Here is a 21918-nt window from a genome sequence, read left to right as displayed (position 1 = left end):
GTATATTGCATTTAAACGGATAGCGCACTCTAGAGCATCACTGTTTCAAACGCGTATTGCTACAACGGTAGCTGCTGTGTACCAAAAAGCTATGATAACACTGATGAAACCATGTCATCCGATGCTTATTCATTCAGGCTCCTACACAGACACACGCGACGCGAGTTGACAAACCCCCTCCTCACCATGTTGGCTGTGTTTACAATGTAGGACTGTTGGGGCGGGTGTAAATCGAAACAAACCAATCACGTCTTGTCTTTTGACAACTGACAAGTGGCTCAACCTCACACACCTCATCCCTCTCCTCGCAAGCGTCGCTTAGAGCTGTTAGCAACCAGCACCGCTAACAGCACTAACAGCGCTAACAACTGTTAGCAGCGGTGGTTGCTAACAGCTGTTAGCTGCTGTTAGCTGTGATTCTCCTTCAGCAGCTCTCTCCACCTGGGAAAGGCTACCCCAATTTTGACCCTCGTTTTTTTAAATCGCCAGTCACGTTGCCTTTTTTCAAATGCACCAGCACTTGTGACTAGCCTGCTTGCTGCTGCTTTTCATCACTCTACCTGCAGACGGAAACCGGAAACCAATAAGTGAAAACACGAAAGGCGATTCCATATTTCTCAAGTATGTCCCTGTACGTACCTGTATTTTCAAGATGGAGCACGTACATGATGAGACACCGGTCGCAATGTATATGTAAATGAGAATTTTGGAGTTACGGACATACTTAGATACGCTGATGGAGGTAAATACACATGTGCTAGGACACACTTTTGACTGCAAAATTTGTTTGTCTCAAAGAACTGAAATTGTTACACATAGTGCCTTTAAGGCCCAAAGTCACGTTTATTTTAATGGCGGGGCCTCCTTGTGTGACAGGCTGTCTGCAGGGTGTCGCAGCACTCAGTAATTCTGAACCACTCCTTGGTCCTCAACAGCTCTACCATCTCATCTAAATATGGTCACTTCTGGCTCCAAATACAAGATGGCGATGGCCAAAATGCCAAACTCAAGGCTTCAAATCTGCGGTCCACAAACCAATGATTGACGTCATAGTAGCCAAATCCCTTATTATAGTATTCAATCTACGACTCTGACAAAAGCTGCAAACATTAGTATACCTGGTTTACTAGTCTACTACATACATTTCTTTCCATCCAAAGACAAAGAGCATGAAATTAACTAAATACATTATGTTGTAGGTTAACTACATCAGCTCTGTCCTGCTCTTTGGGATATACTGTATATTAACTGTTAGATAATGCAAACTGTTTCAATACCGATCGGCATATTGTTAGGTTTATTACATACTGTATACAGGAATATAGCAGCGCATATGTATGGAAAACTGGCTCATGTTAGCACGGGGGCAACAAGAGGTTTTTCTCCATAACACTTTGTGAGGTCGAGTCTCCTTTAATATTTCATTTGGATTACACTACTGGTGAGAGTAGGTTTACACACATGGGAAGATTATCCAATCTCTCCACTCCGTTCCTCTCCTCCCCACTCTCTTGTGTCCTCCTTTCCTTTCAGCTCACTCCATGCAGATTGGCTTCTACTTTGGCCAAGGGTATGTCGTGTGCCAACCAACTCAGTGGGAGCTGGCAGGGAATATGAATACACTCAGGGGTCCCATTGACAAGTCTCTTTAGTTATCACTGGGCAAGCAGGACACAGAGGGAGCAAGAGGCTCTTGACCCTGATGATATGAGTCTGTTTCCAGCCCACACCTATATCTGGCTTCCAAGCAACTGTTGTCTTGGCACAGATCCAGAGGATGACATCATCAGAAGGTGACAGACAAGGTTTTCATAGACAGATGGTCGTTAGATCTAATAATGACTATCTGCAGGTTCCAGCCCAGACAAATGCATACTATCCTAGTGGGCAATGATCATTATCAGTCAAGGACGTCTTTATCGACATCAGGGGAATCCATCAACAGGAAGTCTCAATAGCCTCAATTGCACCATAGCTCTTTGTGACGCAGTTCACCGAGATGCCTTTCCTTCAAGTGATGTTGTACTTAGGCATTTGCAACTTTGTAAGGGTAATGCTTCTCAACTCCTCTGGCCCTGTAAACTGCTGTTATGTTCCTCAGTGAATCCAAGAGCAAACCATGCCAGGCTAATGCGCAGCAGGAAGTTTAAATTCCTCCATGCATCTAATTTTCATGGAGGCAATTGCCAATTCTTGAGGGAATTGCCAGGAGAGTTCCTTTGCACACCAAATTATGGAACGATAGTTACTTTGATAGAAAATGGCCAGTCTTGCTTTGATTCTTAAGTCTGACATGCGCCTTCGGAGGAATTTGGAGCTGTTTCTAAAAGGTAGAGCTATTATATCTCAAGCCACTTTGATATCAGCATCTAGCAGTTGGCACAGATGAAGGCAGTGGTGGAGGAGGTACTCAGATCTTCCTTAAAGGGACAGTTCACCTCAAATCAAAAATACAAATTTTGCTCTTATGTAGTACTATTTATCATTCTGGATTGTTTTGGTGTGGGCTCCTGAGTGATGGAGATATCAGCCATAGGAATGTCTGCCTTCTCTTGAATATATAGAAATGGATGGCACTCAGTTTGTGGTGCTTAAAGCGCCAAAATCATATATTTGAAAAACTCAACAGTAATGTCTCTGTCCAGAAATCATGACTCAGCTACTAAAGGTAATCCACAGACCTTGCTGTGAGCAGTTTCATGGAGGAACTATTTTTTCTCTACTGAACCACACCTGCCAATTGCACCACAACCCGGTCTCACTCCGAAGTTGTCAAAATCAGGCGCTTGGGCAGTGACTTGCGGCGTCAAACACCAAGAAGAATGGCATGCTTTAAGGCGCCGGGCAGGGTTAGAGGGAAACATGACAGGACAAATACGAAGGTTAAGGTGACAAAAGTCAGAGTGGGTGGGCGGGAATGGTGGTGGATGGGTCCAACAAACACTGACTTTCACCTGGGAGGGCAGTGTTCGCATCCCGTAAGATTGTAAAGCCAAACCTAACCACGTGCCTTTGTTGCCTAAACCTAACAACGTGTTTGTTGTTGAAGGAAAAAAAACATCAATTCGCAGTGTTTAACCGACATAGTGCTTTTATTTTGAAAGAGAGTGTATGTAAATGTTAAATTTCCTGTGAATACGGAAGTGTATTTTGACAGAAGACAATGCATGTAACAGAAAAACTTGACACGGCGTCCAAGAATGTCAACAACCAACGCACCCAGGGTATCTTGCATGCCAAATCTGGACATGGAAAGACCATGACCAAATGTCAATATGTGACGAAGTTCAAGTGAGAATGTGTTGCATGTCATCGTGCAGAAAGAAGGGTGCATCTCAGCTAACATCACTGGACTAGTTTAGCCCAGTTCAGACCAGATCACTATGAGACAAAACTGTTTATTTAAAGTTCCCCAGGTAAAAGTACTCAGTACTCAGTATGCAGAATGGCTGGTTGCTAAATAATAAATTACTGGATAAAAATTACTGATGCATTAATGGGTTCATCACTTTAATGTCTCAGCTTGCAAAGGTATAGCTTATTTAAATACTCTGGGTTGCTTAAGATAGAAAAAATTATCTTAATTTATTATTTGATTTGAAAATTGCAATAATAATGCTTAATCTTCAAAGTGACTTAAGCTGTCATATAAATGTAGTGGAGTAAAAAGTACAATATTTACCTGTCTGATGTAGTATGAAGCCTACAATGGAAATACTCAAGTTCTGTAAAGCTGTACTAGAATACAGTAAATGTTGGCTACTTAGCTACATCCAACCACTGGATCGAGGAGGTGGTAGAATGCAGTTTGTGGGTGCGGAGGTACCACCTCTTAGAGTGGTTGATTGTGTCTGAACATGGGTTATTCATCTGTGTCTGCAGTTCAATACAGCATCAGGTCTCTCCACTGCAAAATTGATTCTCAGCCGCTGGAAGAAAAGTTTTTAGAATCATCATCCTCAAACTTCGAGCACTTTCAGCCTCGGGCTCCATCCACGATGAGTGCCATGAGATATTTGGATAGCTGGTGATGTGAGACCTTTGCACTTACTTTACACTCACTGTGGTTGACATTTTAACAAATCGAGAAGGCAGGCAAAACCAGTGAAATGTTCCAGTTAATGTGCTGTTGCAAGTATTTTGGCTCACAGGCAGATCCTCTTTCAGCACTGACGCAGAGAACAACACAGAGACATTTGCGTTTTAGATTTTAGAAGGTAATGATCGCACGACTTCGTTAGATTTCTCACGAGCAAAACATGCTGCTCACAACTGCTGCTAATTGCGTATTTGCTGATGACTTGTGAGCTCATTACTGTTACAGTTTTTGAGTGATTGGCTATTGTCCACAGCTGAAGCCCCATTATGGGACAGCATGGGAGCTCCACCTCAGCCCTCTGCACACAGACTTCTACTCTCATGAGGAGTGCAAAAGGACATTTAAATTAGCCTTAAGGAGGAATTAATCCTAATGACTTCTTTTCATTAACAACTAATTAAATATTCACATGGCGGCTCCAATCTAACCCCCCACACCCCCTCTTTGTCTCTGTCTCCTATTTCATTGGTGGTCTGCTGCACAGTATTCTGCTGTACTTGAGAGGAAGGCAAAAGTAAATTGTATTGTGCCACTGCATGTATGAGATATGGGCTTAGCAAAATGGGCACCTAGTCTATAATATGACATGAAAGGCATTAGTTTTCATTGAAGAGATAATTGAAAATTAAATCGCCAGCAATTACTTTTTATAGCTGACCACTGAGAGTGCTTATAGGGATACTCATTGTGAATGAATATTCAGGATTTTCAAGTCTGTTATTAAAATGGCACATGTGAAATGACAAGGAACTTTTCCCCCAATAACATTAAAAAAGAATCTGCTGTGTTTTTTGCACTGAGGCAATTTTGAGGGAGACATAGGGAATATTCTTGATATAGACATTTTGAGATTTCGCTTTTATGATTTACCAAGCAGCTGGCTGGCCACATGGGCCCCAATCAATAGCTTTAAATCATATTGTTAGCTCTGAAGGGCAGAATGAAATACAGAAGCAAGAGCTGAGTAAAGCCCCCCCACCACCCTTAAGAACGGATCAACATTGGTTCTCAGTGAAACCAGACGAAATATCTGAGTGTACCAGTCCAGGGAGAAGAAAGACCTTTTGCATCTTGCAGCAACAAGGTTATGCACAGTTCACTGTAGGGTGCAGGTTTCTCAGCATTCACCAGCATAACATTAACACTGGCTCACAGCAGCTAGGGTTTACATAAATCCTTATCTTTTAAAGGTCCAGTGTGTAAGATTTAGGGGGATTTAGTGGCATCTAGCTGTGAGCATTGCAGATTGCAACCAGCTGAAATTTCTCCCACTGAGGGCTCATTTATGCTAAACATTAGAGACAGAGACGAACATATCCTTCTGTCTGTACTCTGTGTTCATTTCATCCGTGTTTGGGTTTGTTTCCTGATAGCTTACGGATACAGACAAAACAGAACAATTAACCCGGTCTCACTCCAAAGTCATCAAAATCCGTCACTTGGGCAGTGACTTGCAGCGTCAGAAACGAACAAAAAAAGGCGTCCTTTTACATCGGCATGATATGCGATCAGTTGCCGTTACAGTTTAACAGTGCCTGGCGCAACAGGGGGATACACGGCAGAACAAGGACAAAAGTTAAGGCAGCAAAAGTCCGAGAAGGGTGGGCAGGAGTGGTGGTGGATGGGTCCAACAAACACCGACCTTCATGCGAGAGAGCGGGGTTCATATCCCAAAAGATTCTAAAGCCAAACCCTGTTCTTTTTCCCTAAACCTAACCACGTGTGTTTGTTGTTGAAAGAAAAAAAAAATATAAAATTGCTGTGTTGTACTGACGTAGTGCATGTGGAAAGAGACTGTATGTAAACGTTAACTTCCTGTGAAAACGGAAGCGATGTTGAAAGAAGACAGACAGAACTTGACACGGTGTCCCAGAACGTCAACAACCAACACACCCAGCCTTGCACGTCGTATGTGGACGTGGAAAGTCCATGACCAAGACGTCAGTATGTGACGAGGTCGGAGTGAGAATGTGTTGGAGCAATACACATGGAGATTGTAAGCGCAGTGTAGCATAGTTTTAGCGAGATACGACTGTAGAAGATAACAAGGAAATTTAAATAATGGCGAAACAGAACAAATCCGTAATAGAGTGAAAAGAATTCCCAGTCCACATGTTGGTATCATAACGTTAATGGCCACACAGACCACCGTCGTCCACACTTCTGCCTCCATTCAAAGGTACAATATGACAACCTCCTCCACCATCACCTCTGTTGTGTGGATCTTTTGACCCTGCCCTTTAGTGCCATATATTGGTCCTATCTATGCCATCATAAAGGATGGAAGTATGAAGGCAGTGACATTTACAGCATTTGAAATGGACATCGCTATTTTCGTGCGTAAAGGGAGTATAAATGAGCCTAATAGTTCAGGAGGTTTTTACTAGGAGCCGAATTATCTGCAAAGGTCTCCTCCTCTCCAAAACAAACGAACCAGGTGATTACAACTAGTAAAAACACTAAATAAAACAGTTTCACATTACAAATCAGTGTTTCTCTAAGGCTGTGGGACAAGTCGCTAGCCCAGCACCTCCTAATGCGTGCTGACCATTTTTGTCTGATAACTTAAGATCCAGATGTTCCAGAGGCTTTTACCAGGAGCTGACGTATCCGCAGAGGTCTCTTCCTCTCCAGAACAAATTAACCCACTGATTTAAACCAGTAAAAACACTGACTAATACAGTTTCACGTTAAAAAAATCAGTGGTTTTTACACATTGCTTGCTGCAGAGGGGCTTCTATCTACAGTGGCCACCACGAAAACGGTTTGTCCATTCTGGGCTACTGTAGAAACATGGCAGTGCAACAGTAGCTATGTTTCCATCCAAAAGTGGTTTGAATCATTGGGAAATGCGCATTAAAAGAAATATGAATCCTGTGTGTTTCCATTAAATGTACGGACTTTGGTGAAAACTACAAACTTGTGCGAGTTTTCCGCAGAACCGGAAACAAAACAAGTCTCGCATTCTTCTTCTACGTTTTGTGGTGGTTGGCTGCCAGCTTGTAAATGCATTACTGCCTTCCCGACCCGGAGTGTGGATATCACCATGGAGAGAGGTGCGCTACGTCAGACTTAATTCGAACATAACTGTTTCCATCCCCCGTTTTGTGAATCAACATTTTTTCGAATCAACCAAAACCCGGCTAAAGCGAGCGTATTTTAGTTTGTACGAATCAGGAGATTTTAATTCGAATTTTGGCGTTTCCATCATAATTTTCCGATGCAATACTTCTAGATGCGCATCTAAACAGGCTGATGGAAACATGGCTAGTGATCTCCATGGCCGAGGACCCATTCCCTATGTAGATATAAACAGCTCTTTTAAAGGCAACAAAATCAGAACTATACACCAGAGAAAACATACTTGTTATATAATATTCCATTTCTGCCAATATATCCCACCTAAATCCTACACACTGGACCTCTGAATACAAAGGTCTGATAAAACATTTTTTAATCATGAAGGGGCTGATCTTGTCTTTTGATTACGTGTGTTATAAACAGCACCAAGATCAACATTGTGGGTGTCCCTACAATAACCAGTCTAACTTAATTTCCTTTGACTATTCAAAATTATTGAGGTCCAAGTTAATTGTCTCCTCTCTAACTTCCACCCATAGTGTAGACAGTACTCATGCATGAAAGTAATATTACACAGACCAGTGAAGCTCTGAGATTGCACTCTCCGTCTCTCTGTACTTCAAATTGTCAGTGGTAAAAAGTGATTGACGGAATACACAACAGAGTTGGAAATCAGAGGTCTGTTTAATGTCAGAACTGTGTTGTTAAACTTGCATCATCTCCAGACATCAAACAGCCCAATATCACATTTATTCCTCACGGTTACATATCTGACTCATATGTTACCTTTGATGGTTTATTATATTGTAAAAAAAAAAACCTATTAGTGGTATGAAAGAATTTAACAGTTTGTGCAGTGACACATTAGGCTTCAAATTAACAAGTTACTGTTATCACAGCGTACTGTTAAACTGTGCTAATTGACATATAGCTATTTTCTCCCCTTTCCCTCGGGAAATAATTATGTTGACAGCCGCTGACAGGTATGAATGTGCAGTGCGGTAAAAACATGCTTTACAAAACAGCTGCACAAGCTCCCCTCACTAGTGTTTGTGGTTGTTTTAATTAGATGTCTGTTTAACACTGGTATCACCACACATGCTGCTTTTTACTTACTGTATCACTTTCTAATAAATTCATACACAGTTCATACTAAAGCTGCTTTCACCAGTGTCTTGTTAGGTTGGGTGTGTTTTTTTAACTGGGAATATCTGATGAGCGTTTCCTCTTTAAAGGGACAGTTCACCCCACAGTCAGAAATACATGTTTTTTTCCTCTTGCTACTTATCAGTCTAGACTTGTTTGGTGTGAGTTGCTGAGCGTCGGAGATATCGATGATAGAGATGTCTGCCTTCTGTCCAATATAATGGAACTAGACTGCACTCGGCTTGTGGTGCCCAAAGCACCAAAATAAATTGATTTGAAAACTCAGCAGCAGCATCTCTGCTCAGAAATCATGACCTGGTTACTCAAGATAATCCACAGATCTTGTTGTGAGCAGTTTCATGTGGGAACTATTTTCTTTCTAGCAAACTACACCCGTCAACCAGATCACTACCCAGAAGATAGCGTGCATCTCCGTGGTGTGAGCTCACCTAGCACCATGGAACTAGCTAACATTACAGCTCAGCTGAGGAGGACGACATTGTTTACATCTCCTGCTGTCATGAGCGTTAGCCTCTAATCTACGGCCCTGAAATATGATATGTCGGCCTGGGCCTCTCTGTAGCACCACAATGCTTCATTTATAGTGGTAGGTTGTGGCACATTTTATCTTTATCAAAAAATTGCAGCCTCTACGATTTGGATATTGCACTTACTGTCATACTGCCATTTGGATATTTTGATGCACAGATCCCTCTGCACATCCTACATGAAACTGCTCACAACAAGGTCTGTGGATTATCTTATTCAACCAGGTCATGATTTCTGGAAAAAGACATTGCTTTGACTTCTTCAGATCTATTTCTTCTGGCACTTTGAGCACCACAAGCCGAGTCCCTTCTGGTTCAATTATATTAGAGAGAAGGCAGACATCTTTACGGACGTCATCTCTAACGCTCTGCAACTCACACCAAAACAATCTAGATGAATAAATAGCACTACAAGAGAGAAGAAAAATGTGTCTTTTTTGATTTGTCCCTTTAAGTGTTGGTATCTTATCCTTAAGGCCCTCTAATGGTCCAATACACACAGCATGGGAAGGATGAAGCAACATGGTATGTCAGTTTTTAATCACCTTTCTCTTCCCTCTATCACTCAGTGAGGGATGCTTGGAGCAGCAGCCTCCTTTTCCACTCCAGTAGACCCTATCACTGCTGCAACTGAGGGCCAGGACCCAGCAGCTCGGCGGCAGCTGAGACCAGGGCAGAGGGGGGACAGGGGAGAGGAAACAGGCAAGCAACTAGAGGTGAAAGCAGCCGCAGGAGGACAGAGATGGATGAACAGTACTCCACAGGATCAATCAAGCACTCGTAACCACAGCAGATCATCTAACATGCTGCTGCACAAACTCCTCCTCCCTGCCCCCAATAAACTGCATCACCTCACAGCCTATATGGCACCTTTTTGCCAGATACATAGAGAGAGGCAGACTGAAAGAGAGACACAGAGAGGAAGAAGGAGGTTAGTAGGAGAATGTATTGATTGTTTTCACTGGGGTATAATTGCAATTAAAGGTTGCAAACAGCCCAGTGGATCAGTTTCGTTGCTGTCACCCACCAGGACACATGGCAACAATGATGCATCCCTACACATTTCCTCGGCCAGCAGGGGAAAAACACTAATACACTGTCAGCCCCTGTAGACTGTGTAGATTAGTGCCATGGTGTGCAGTAATTTAGCGCTGCAACTTCTCACACATTATGTATAAACAAAATTTGTCACTGGCAAATAACACCACAGCCCCAAACAGATGAAAGGAGCAGTAAACGTTTTAACTAGTTGTTACTCTCAGGTCAGAAGGAAACTAATTACTCGATCTGAGATCAGATGCAGATCAAGAAAAGTAAATTTCCATGAGATTCTTGCCCTCATATTAACATCCGACAACCACTAGAATTTCAACTATAGATATGTTATATTTGTATGTTTCACATGTAGCATGTGATATGTTGAAACTTTACATTTCAGTTTATGTTTGGTTATGCTGAGGGACAAAAAACACTCGGTCAGGGTTAGGAAACATCATGTTTTGGCCGAAAATCCCAGTTTGGTTACTACAAACACAGCTGAAAATGTCCAAATTCTTGTTTAAAAAATACCCGCTGTTGTTGCTACAAACCTGGCTGGATATGTCCCACACTGTCATTTAAAATACCCGCATTCGTGGTTATAAAGCCGGTTGGATATGTTCTGAACTGTCATTAAGAAACACCCACTTTTGTTGCCAGTATCACAGCTGGACATGTCCCAAACTGTAGTTAAAAATACCTGCTTTTGTCGCTACAAACATGGCTGTATATGTCCCAAACTGTCACTAAAAACACCCCCTTTTCACACCACATAAACACACCCTTTTGTTGCTGCAAACTTGCCTCGATATGTCCTGAACTGCCACAATCACAGCTGGAAATGTCCCAAACTTTCATTTAAAACAGCTGCTTTCGTTGCTACAAACGTGGCTGTATATGTCCCAAACTGTCATTAAAAAACACTTGCTTTTGATGCTACAAAAACACCCGCTTTTTTCGCCACAACCACAGCTGGACATGTCTCAAATGCCACAAAAACACACCCTTTTGTTGCTACAAACTCACCTGGTTATATCCTGAACTGTCATTGAAAAAAACACCCACTTTTGTCGCCACTATCACAGCTGGACATGTCCCAAACTGTAGTTAAAGATACCTGCTTTTGTCGTCACAAACATGGCTGGATATCGCCAAAACTGTCATTGAAAAACACCCGCTTTTGTTGTTACAAACTCGGCTGGTTATGTTCCGCACTGTCATTAAAAAGACACCTGCTTTTGTAGCCACAATCACAGCTGGACAGGCCCCAAACTGTCATTTAAAAACCCCACTTTTGTTGCTACAAACATGGCAGTGTATGTCCCAAACTGTCAATAAAAAAAATGTGCTTTTTTTTTTGCTACAAACATGGCTGGATATGTTCTGAACTGTCATTAAAAAACATGTGCTTTTGTCACCACAATCATAGCTGGACATTTCCCAAACTGTCATTAAAAATACCCGCTTTTGTCACGACAAACATGGTTCACTGAAATGAATCACTGAAACTGTCATTGAAAAACAACCACCTTTGTTGGGGTCCATGTCATTGGTTCGACATCCCATTAGTCCGACTGTCCGCGGGGCTGAATGGCTTGCAGCAGGCGTATGGTGCGCCGCGACCGGCTTGAGGCGGAGCAGGCTCACGGCTTATGTGTTTGTCACTTTCTTTTTCATTTTAACCCACACCATGATCTTTTCCTGACCCTAACCAAGTGGTTTTTGTGCCTAAACCTAACCAGACATTAACCACAGGGCATCTTGATGATTTCGGAACGGACTTAGGTCCAATGAGTTTAATATGGTCGGAACAATGGGCTGTCGAACCAATGGGCAGTTCCCCTTTGTTGCTACAAATTCAGCTGGATATGTTTCGAGCTGTCAATAAAAAAAAAAAAAAAACACCAACTTTTGTTGCCACAATCACAGCTGGACATGTCCCTTGACTGTCGTTAAAATTACCCGCATTTCTTGCGACAAACATGGCTGGATATGTTCCGAACTGTGATTAAAAAAACACCTGCTTTTGTCGCCACAACCACAGCTGGACATGTCTCAAACTGTCATCTAAAATATTCGCTTTTGACGCTATAAAAACACCTGCTTTTATTGCTACAAACATGGCTGGATATGTCCTGAACGGTCATTAGAAACAGTGCTGTATATTATACCATCCCTCCTCTTCCTGTCTAGAGACTCAGCTCATATACATATAATCTTATATCATACTTAGGAAGTGTAAAAATTTAACATATCCATGATTTGCAGAAACTTACAGAGCAAACATTTTCTTCCGGCGACTGGGCCTGGGACTAAATGTCCCTATTACACTTCTGTTCTTGCCATCTTCCTGTTGAAAGTGTTGAAGGCTGTACTACTCTACCTCACCTCGTATTTACCGTCTGTGGACATTTTGTCTGTGTGGTTTTCTCAACAGTACAAATGCTCATCAAGGACAAGAGACAGCTGTGAGGACAATCACAGAGGGCCTTTTGTCAGAGCTTTATGTTTCAAGAAACGTGTTGTTTTCATAGGCAATCTAGGACTCTTGTGCAATCTTGGCCCATGAATAAAGCAAAAACGGATTACGTTATAAGTGGCCGATATAACAAAGAGGCCTTGTGAGAAACAGCTGGCTTCAGGAAAGTTTTTGCTAAACTAAGGCCACCATTTAAAATCCTTTGGAAATAGCATTCTGCATACCAAAAAGTTTGTGTATCTTACAATATATTTACTAAATGTCTGGGTAGATGTGAGTGTTGTGTTTCTAGCTTGTTTTGCTGCCCCAAAATGGCCAAAAAAAAAAAAGAAAAAAAAATCAATTAAAACTGCTTTAAAAGTGCACTCACTTTCTTCAGTGTCACATGGCAGCACTAATAACACAGCAGCTGAAATAAATGACTGTATACCAACAGCAATGGTGTTTTCTAATCTTAATGGGGTTTAAATCTTTTAGCTTCACTCCGGCAACAGTTTGAGCATCTCAAATAGTGTCACATTGGCATAATCAACAGTTACTCTGCGATAACCCTGCCCGACTTTTATATCACAGACCCAATCAGTGCATCCCATTAATTTTTTTTGGAACCTCAATTTCCTGCCCGTGTGTGTGAGACATCTTTATGGGAACCAAATCGACTATTCATTAACGAGGGGAAGCTGTATCAAGAGCAAACATCTTTAATTAACACATCCCCAGCACTTCCTGTCTTTGATCTCCCCATTTGATTTATGCCTCTGCAAGAAAAGGTTGGGGTGGTGGAGGGGTACACGAGGAGTTCGGAAGGGGACGCAGACGCTCTATGAGAAAATAGCTAAATTGTGGAGCCCCTGTTGATCACGAAGTGTTGCAGCATTAGGACTTTTTCCCTGCGTGTCACGGGGCCAGCTCAATTACCAGTCGGCGTGGCTATCTCTTTAATAGCCTGATAAGGCAATAATCCAAAATCCATACAGTTTTAATGACTTTCTGTCTAATTAAGGACTGTTTTATAAAAGACGGACACATCAGAGGCCTTCCCATTGTCCGCACACCTATTGTTGGATATATCCGCATGACCAGTTAAGAAGTGGCTTTTAAAAGTATTAATATGTATATTTTACCTCGAGATTCACTGTGCATACATCATCAAGTAATCCATCTGCGATATAACTGTTCAATGTCAAAGAGGTCAGAGTGAAGAGGAGGAGAGAAATCTTCTACAACTCAGTTCTCACACTGGATTTAAATCTCTCCAGTTGGGAATGTAGATCTTGACTTTGTGGGTTTTGTTAATCTCAGTTCAGTACTAAATCAAATCTGTACTCACAATGGGCTCGTATAAAGATTTTGGCGCTGCTAAAATATAAATCTCAGGACTACATGTCATGTGTCTGTCTCCTGTGAAACACAGGTGAAATCCCTTTATATCTGCTGTATGGCCAAGTAGAGACTCTGACTGTTTGTTAGTCTTTACCCCCATCTAGTGTTGGGCCTCCACACCATGTTCCTACGGTATGTACAGACAGAATGATGCATTATGTGACACTGTCCCAAATCAAAAACTGCTCCATTATTATTATTATTATTTTTTAAAAAAAAGGGGAAATGACTCAAAGCATTATATAACTTTATGAAGAAACTGTAATTAGTTGCATCTTTTTAAATTTGGAAATAATACAAATAAGAAATAATTATTAGTCTTTATTGTCTGTATATGTATATTTTGATCGAAGTTTTTAGTTTAAAGAATGTATCTAGTTATTTACATCTACATCTTTATTATAATTTTTCTTTTTTCACACTTAAATGTCTTCATGATCACGTGGTTGTAAATTTTGTATTTTAAGTTTTTGTTAATTTTGTCATTATAAAACAATAAAAAATAATAATAAAAAAGAAATAAGTAATAAAAATGCAAGTAACAGTCATCAGCATTATATGCAGGAACTGACTGCAAACTGAATCCCAACACATTATCCACTTCATTTTATTTTTTTATTTTGTTATTTTATTACTCACCATTTGCATATGAATAACTTGAGAATGAACTTTTCTGTACATTCCTGATTTTAAAAATATTTGCTAAAACAAACGTACAGAATATTTACTTTTAGATATATTATGGAATTATTTTCAAATTTTAGTTTCCATGATGTGGTCACTTATCATGGTTAGATTATCATCATTTATTAATTTATCCATCCACCCAGTGGAGGTTGGGTGCAGGGGCTTTGTGGGCAGGCCGGTTAGCCAGCTTCTCCGGGATGCTGGGACAAAAGGCTCTAGTCTGCAGAGGGCCATCAAGGAGCTGGCAGAGGAGGCTGAGAGAGCTAGCTACTGGCTGTGGCTACGGAGGAGGGACAGTGTATGGGGCCAGACACCCCAGTAGGGTCAGCTGCAGGGAGTCCCTAGACAGCCACTGGCCCCCCCCACCCGCAGATGTACCAGCTAGGGGGTGAAACATTGGTGAAAGGCGGCACCAGCTGAAGACACTGCGACAGTAATACCAGCAACAACCTGTACATTCCATTAAGTATTTTAGACAACCAAATCACTAGCAAAAATATTGGCATTGTACATTTCTGCAAACCTTGGAAACATTTAGTTTTTGCACTATTATGCATTAGATACGTTGAAACTTTACGTTTCTTTAAGTTCAAACAACACAAGTGCTTCTACAAAACTGGAGAGGAGTTTGCTATAAAAGCACCTACTCCACTTTGACCTATAGACAGTTTGTCAAACTCAAGTGTCAGAATTGTTGACATTGCACGTTTCTGCAAACCACAGATATGTTACATTTGTAGCAGACATGGTGAAACTTCACTTTTCTGAGGTTAGCATATGGTTATGTTTAGGCACAATGACACCTCTTTCTGGTTATGAAAAGATCGTGTTTTGGCTTAAAAATACCTGGTTTTGGAGACACTATCCCATCTTGAAACTGAGCAATGTCTTGGTAAAAAAAAACAGTCACTTTTTGTGGCACTATCCCCGGTGAAAAAACAGTGACTGGTCTCAAACAAACACCCAAGTTTGGTGGCTAAAAAGCTGCTGGAAACACAGCGGTGACTCGCTAACACACACCCGATTTTGTTGTTCTTGAACAGTGGTCTGCAGCTTTGCGGGCATCTCACCTTGATCACACCATCCCCTCCTTGTCCCCATGATAAAATCAGCCTGTATACTACGTCAGTTTAGAAACACTGCAATGAAAAATACAAATGACATGTACAAATGTAACATATTCATGGTTTGCTGAAACATACAATGCCAACATTTTCTTCTGGTGACCGGGCTGATTTAGAGTGGAATTTCATCCTCTCCACAGTGTTTCATCAACATTTCTTGAGTGCTTGGAAAAGACGCCACAGTAACAGACAAAACAATCTACAGTTACTCAGCTGAAGTCGCTGAATGACCCAAAAATTGTGTCACTAAACAACAAAGGAAGATATTTTCCTCTCATTTTAACAGCAACCTCTGTTGCATTCCATCACAAACTGCTTGCACTGTATTAGCGTGTAGCGTAGTCTTCTCTTCCCTTCCTCCTCTCACAGAGCCACTTGGGACAAGAGATGACACAGAAACATGCTTCCCCATGCTGACTCCATAATTCATGCTGGTTCAAAATGGACACGTGATTATTTTGTGATGTAAATATTCTCAACAACTTGCACTCTGTTACATCAGACGATTCATTCCAAGGTTTCATGTTGGAGAGTAACAACTAAACATGATCAAAGACAATGTAGTGACGTTCTCCTTCGTGTTAGACATTTAATACAGCCAAAAGGTCAGCCGGTCCAAACATTATACACTTCTCGCCTTTAGGCCAAATTTCTGACAAAAATATGTTTTCCCTTTATAAAGAGTTGCCCAGAATAGATACGGTGGACTTTATCAAACATGACAAATACATAAATACCCTTCTAAGTCCTTTGAATCACTCTGACTCATGTCATCCAGTGATATACCTCTCAGTCTGGAACATGTCATTCTTTGGTACTGGTCAAAGCAGGAGGTGTGTGGTAACCGAGTGTGATAACACCGTGTGAGACAGACCACAGCTGCATACCTGGCTTTTGTCACAGGGTAAAGAACAGTCATACATTTCCAGACCAAGTGAAGGTCGTGTTGAGGTATAAAAGACGATGAGGAGCGTTCGTTCCTCGCAGAAACGTTGTGACACACTGCAGACATGCTTAGGTTTCTGGTGTTGACAAGTCTCGCAGCCCTGGGTAAGAAAATGACAGCACACGCCGCACCGTATAACCATTCATCATTGATCTCTTTCTGTCTCATTCAGTCAGTCACTCACTCTGTCATCCAGTCACTCACTCATTTTTTAGTTTAGTCAACACACACAGGAGCTACGCATAATCTGCTCTACCTGTGCGCTCCGTCTGGCTGGCCTCATTTCTCCTTTCTGATTTCTGTAGGTGCAACCGCACGATAAAGCTTCTGAGAATACACATTTAAATTGTCCCTTTGTTTTTATGTTTTTAACCAGTGCTGGCTGAGCTGGAGCCCCAGCCCAGGTACCTGGAGGACAGCTTTGAAAGAGTTGTTGGAGGTGAAGTGGCCAGACCTAACTCCTGGCCCTGGCAGGTAATCTACTGTAACACAGGATCAAAAACTGAATTTCAGCAGACAATGAAATCATGTTTCAGGGCAATACAGAGCCCTTTTTCAATTACACCTCTTAAAGGGATAGGTCAGAATTTTTGAAGTGGGGTTGTATGGAGTACTGATCCATAGCTGGTGTATTACGCACAGTGGAAAGTGGTCAGCACGCCCTCAGTTTGGAGAAGCAGGCTGAAGTACACAGAGGCTTTTAGCCACCTAAAAAAAGTCCCAACTTAAAAAATCATAATCAGTTTAAGTGTACGCTATATTGAGAGTATTTTCACTTCTTCACCTGAATGTCAGACAGTGATTTCCACTGAAAAATGAAGCTGTTATATGGCTCTCTTCAATGCCAGACTCCATTGAGAAAAGCATCGATTTAACACTGCTGAACACAGGAGCTGCTGGTCTACTGCTGCCTCGATCAGTTCATTTGTTTGTGATATTATGTGACTTTGGTGCTTTAAAGGATTAGTTTGGGTTGAACAAAGTCACACGATAACATCAACTAACTAACTGATCAAGGCAGCAGTAGACCAGCAGCTCCTGTGTTCAGCAATGTTAAAATGCTGTTTTTCTCAATGGAGTCTGGTGGCTCTGATGAGAGCATACACGGGACTGAATAATAGGCATTAAGTAAGAGGTAAATCAGTGAAAATACTCTAAATATAGCATATACTTAAACTGATATTTGTTTTTTCCGGTGGGACTTTTTTATGTGGCTAAAATACAATTTGTTTTTGAGCCTATCCACAACAGTACAATGCTTAGCTTCCATGTCAGACTCCAGCCTGCTTCTCCAAACTGGGGACATGCTGACTTACATCTACTGTGTGTAATACACTGACTATAGTTAAGCATCTCACACAACCCCACTTCAAGAAATCCCAACTATCCCTTTAATATTTTCACACATACATAACTCTGGTCTGCTTTCTCCCCCTTAGATCTCTCTCCAGTACAAATCTGGCAGCAGGTTCTACCACACATGTGGAGGCACCCTGATCGAGAGAGGATGGGTCATGACTGCTGCTCACTGCGTGGACAGGTAACGTAATGATTAACTCGAGCACGGCCTCGGGATTCTTTGGCTGTATGAGTTTTAGGTGCAGTTTGTGATTACTTTGACTTTAATATCCACGGCGCGCTCTTATCGCAGCACCGAGGTATGATTTATTTCAGTGTTTCTAAATGTCACCAGCGCAAGGAAAGTTCTCGCGGCCTCATTTATAACTGTCACATACCAAGAGGATTCATTTATTTTATTAGAGGGAAAGAAATGTCTCCAAACAAAGGAATAATAATCATAATAATAAAAACCGGGCATATTGTGACCTTTACATTTTACATCAGTTTACTGTAATAGGAAATCATTAGGCTATGCTGGTCAGAAGTTAGTCATTAGAGTCAAAACTAATCATTGATTGTTTTTGGGTTTTTTTTCTTTAATATTGCAGCAGTAGGACGTGGCGTGTCGTTATCGGTGAACATGACCTCTACAGCGACAGTGGCAGAGAGCAGATCAAGAGTGTCAGCCAGGTTTACATCCATCCCAGATGGGACTCCGGCAGAGTGTCTGCTGGGTGAGGATTTCATTTTTCTTACATTCGTACGATTTTAAGTGTCTTTAATTTGCATGTTTCTGTTGAGTTTATCTGTTTAAAAGCAATTTTACATAAGTAAGCAGTGTTGTAACGAATGTCTTTTGCTTTTGTTTTTTACACTTGAAGACTCTAGTGAGGTTTTCAAATGATGCTTTGAGTGTATGTTGTCAGATTTTATGATGTCATCACCTTAAAAAAAATACACAAACAAAATCCTCACTTTGAATTAATTAATCCCATTAAATGAATTAGTCTATTTTTTTAAATCAACTTCCTTTTATGTATAAATGTAATTTATGGTGTTACATTGCTGCTAAGCTGCCAACAAATAATAACACGGTAGATACATACATCTAGTGATGCGTTTGGACACATCATCAGCGACAGTACCAGGGGTCAATGGGAGTTTCGGGTCTCAACTTCAGACCCTCTCACCCTGGCGACCCGACCGGGACTTATCAGTTCCCAGCCTGTGTCCAGCACCATTAGACCACGACATGTCCCTCCTGATCCACAGCCATTGTGAAGCTTTTTCTGCAGCCCCTGAAGCTCTGCTAATGGCTTGTCTTTTACTTGTCTCTTACGCTCACTTGCCTCTTCCATGCGCTCCTCCCAGGGCACCGTCAGCTCCAGCATGACCACTTGTTTTAATGCTACTGGTACCAGCACAATGTCCAGTCTAAGGGTGGTCTCCACAATGTCTTCTGGGAATCTGGGTTGTTTCCCCAGGTCCACCCCTATCAGTCAGCCAAGAGGCCTGTCTGGACTTTAGTCAATAATGAAATAATAATTAATCTGACTTGAAGCAGAGTATTTTCTTAGATAAAAACATTACTGATTACATCTATCTTTTTTCTATAAATTTTGACTTCTGGACTTTACAGTGCTCTGGAGTTATTGGAAATAACTGGATCAAACGAGGTGGAAACAATCCTACGCAGGCGCAACAACCACTGAAAATGCCACATTTGAACCTCCCAAGCCAAAACCTATGGTTGCCAGAAGGGTGGAGAGATTTCTGTTGGCGTCGGCTTGACTGACTGACCAACAGAGCAAGCAGCCTAACAACCATGCGAACCATAGAGCTGCTGGTCGGAGCTTAATAATAGAAAACAAAAGCTGCACAGCATGTTGATTTAGACTTTGTGTTAACATTAGTGAAGCTTCAAACTATTCTGTACAGCCCTTTAAATAAGTTAGAATGTTTCGAGGGGAATCCATTTCTCTAATTTCCCAAACATCTCTGGGCAAAGTATGTTCTGGTATGAAGGTAAGAATGTCACCTAAGGGTGGAGGCGGTCTAACCCACGAACAAAATGTCCTCCTTGGGAGTGTAGTATCTTTGCAAAGCTATTTTTGGTGCCTCCTGTTTAATCCATGCATCTCCACCTCAGGTATGACATCGCCCTGCTGCGTTTGTCTTCTGACGCCACCCTGAACTCCTACGTCCAGCTGGGCTCTCTGCCTCCAAGTGGCCAGATTCTGCCCCACAACAACCTCTGCTACATCACCGGATGGGGACGCACCTCCAGTGAGTAGACTGCAAGGTTACTGTCAGGGCTGATCACTTTTAGTTTTTGTAAACCTTTCAAATTTTACTTTGTTCAGCCGGTGGCAGCCTGTCCGCCCAGCTGAAGCAGGCCTATCTTCCTCTGGTCGACCACAAGACCTGCACTAGTCCTGGCTGGTGGGGCAGCACTGTCAAGACCACCATGGTGTGTGGTGGTGGTGGTGCCGAGGCTGGATGCAACGTGAGTCTCCTCCTACACGAAAAAGAAATGTTGGAGTAACTAAAACTATATTACTGCAAAGTCTTATTATAGAGGAGTTTTTTGGCTTTGACTTAGACTGTGTTTAATTTGTATGTCAGTAAAGTAGTGAAGTGATTCAGTTGGTGGAAGAACACTAAAAACCACAAAGAAGAGAAAAAAGTCCTGCGCAATTTTAAAGGGACAGTTCACCCCAAATCAAAAATACCTGCTTTCCTTTTACCTGTTGTGCTGCCTCTAGTGTTGTGAGCAGTTTCATGTGGGAACTATTTTCTTTCTATCAAACTACACCCACCAACCATATCACCACGCAGAAGGAAGCATGCATCTACTGCTAGCTCACCTAGCATCTAGCTAACGTTACAGCTTAGCCAAGGAGGACGCCTTTCATATTTACATGTTGTGCGGTCATGAGCCTCTTGTTCATGAGTAGATGCACTCATCCTTCTGCACAGCGATACGATTGGCAGGTGTAGTTCAGTAGGAAGAAAATAGTTCCTGCACGAAACTGCTCACAACAAGGTCTGTGGATTATCTTGAATAGCTGGGTCATGATTTCTGGAAAGAGACATTGCTGATGAATTTTATGAAGGTATTTTTTTGGCGCTTTGAGCACCACAAGTCAAGTGCCATATAGCTCCATTATATTAGAGAGAAGGCAGACATCTCTACGGCCAATATCTCCAACACTCGGCAACTCACACCAAAACAATCTAGACTGATAAATAACACTACAGGTAAGAGGAAAAAATATGTAGTTTAGATTTTAGGGTGAACTGTCCCTTTAACCCTACAATACAGTAACTGTAATATGGTGTTATTTATATTGAGTATCCACCACTGAATCCTGATCAATGTGTTCTCTTTAATCTCGTTCCTCTCAGGGTGACTCTGGCGGCCCTCTGAACTGCCTTGTCAACGGAAAATACTACGTCCATGGCATTGCCAGCTTTGTGTCTGGTATGGGATGCAACGCCCCCAAGAAGCCCACCGTCTTCACCCGTGTCTCCGCCTACATCGAATGGATGGACTCCGTAAGTATTAGGGATACATACATCTATCATACGTAAAGGAATGCTAGGACAGGTGCGGGTTTAATCGGGATTAAGTTGCATATGTTGTGTAATCATTACTTTCTTCTTCTCTTTTCCAGATCATGGTGTAAACCGAATCCATGTTGCAGCACACAAAGAAAGAGACCACATTGAACCACGTTTTCATCTGTTGTGCTTCCTTGTTTGTCTGGTTTCATTCTACAAAAAATAAACTTCATTAAACTTCAAGTGATGACTCATTTCTCATCAGAAAGTTTATGTAACCACTGTTATGTGTGTCATTATTCTTTTGACTTCAAACTATGCAACAAAATATGTGCAAAAGACACCTAAAAATACAAATTCCTGGATTTATTTTACGTAGCATCCAACTACTTAAATTAAAGTGTGGTCACAGACTGTGAAATAAATGTTCTGCACAGGAGGTTCTTAAAAAACACTCTTAATGTTTCCGTAAATCCAGTGTG

The 21918-nt window shown here is 41.6% G+C and overlaps 1 protein-coding gene across 1 annotated transcript; it reads left to right on the top strand.

Moving 5' to 3' along the window:
- Positions 1–16477: 16477 nt before the first annotated feature.
- On the top strand, positions 16478–21679 carry LOC117257533 (elastase-1-like). Its single transcript, XM_033627793.2, has 8 exons — positions 16478–16635; positions 16908–17005; positions 17971–18071; positions 18481–18606; positions 20022–20158; positions 20236–20378; positions 21281–21430; positions 21550–21679. Exons 1-8 carry the CDS (start codon positions 16596–16598, stop codon positions 21559–21561), a joined length of 807 nt encoding a protein of 268 aa, XP_033483684.1. The 5' UTR covers positions 16478–16595; the 3' UTR covers positions 21562–21679.
- Positions 21680–21918: the final 239 nt, after the last annotated feature.

Source organism: Epinephelus lanceolatus, chromosome 1, assembly GCF_041903045.1.
Source record: "Epinephelus lanceolatus isolate andai-2023 chromosome 1, ASM4190304v1, whole genome shotgun sequence".
Lineage (NCBI taxonomy): Eukaryota > Metazoa > Chordata > Actinopteri > Perciformes > Serranidae > Epinephelus > Epinephelus lanceolatus.
The sequence above is the reverse complement of the archived record's forward strand: the minus strand, read 5'-3'. Positions and strand labels throughout refer to the sequence as shown.

What these genes read in the sequence shown, in the direction of transcription:
- LOC117257533 (XM_033627793.2), top strand. Translation starts at nt 16,596, where the DNA reads ATGCTTAGGTTTCTGGTGTTGACAAGTCTCGCAGCCCTGG. An exon ending in GACAAGTCTCGCAGCCCTGG is followed by an intron (nt 16,636 to 16,907) that starts GTAAGAAAATGA and finishes GTTTTTAACCAG; the next exon opens with TGCTGGCTGAGCTGGAGCCC. An exon ending in CTAACTCCTGGCCCTGGCAG is followed by an intron (nt 17,006 to 17,970) that starts GTAATCTACTGT and finishes TCTCCCCCTTAG; the next exon opens with ATCTCTCTCCAGTACAAATC.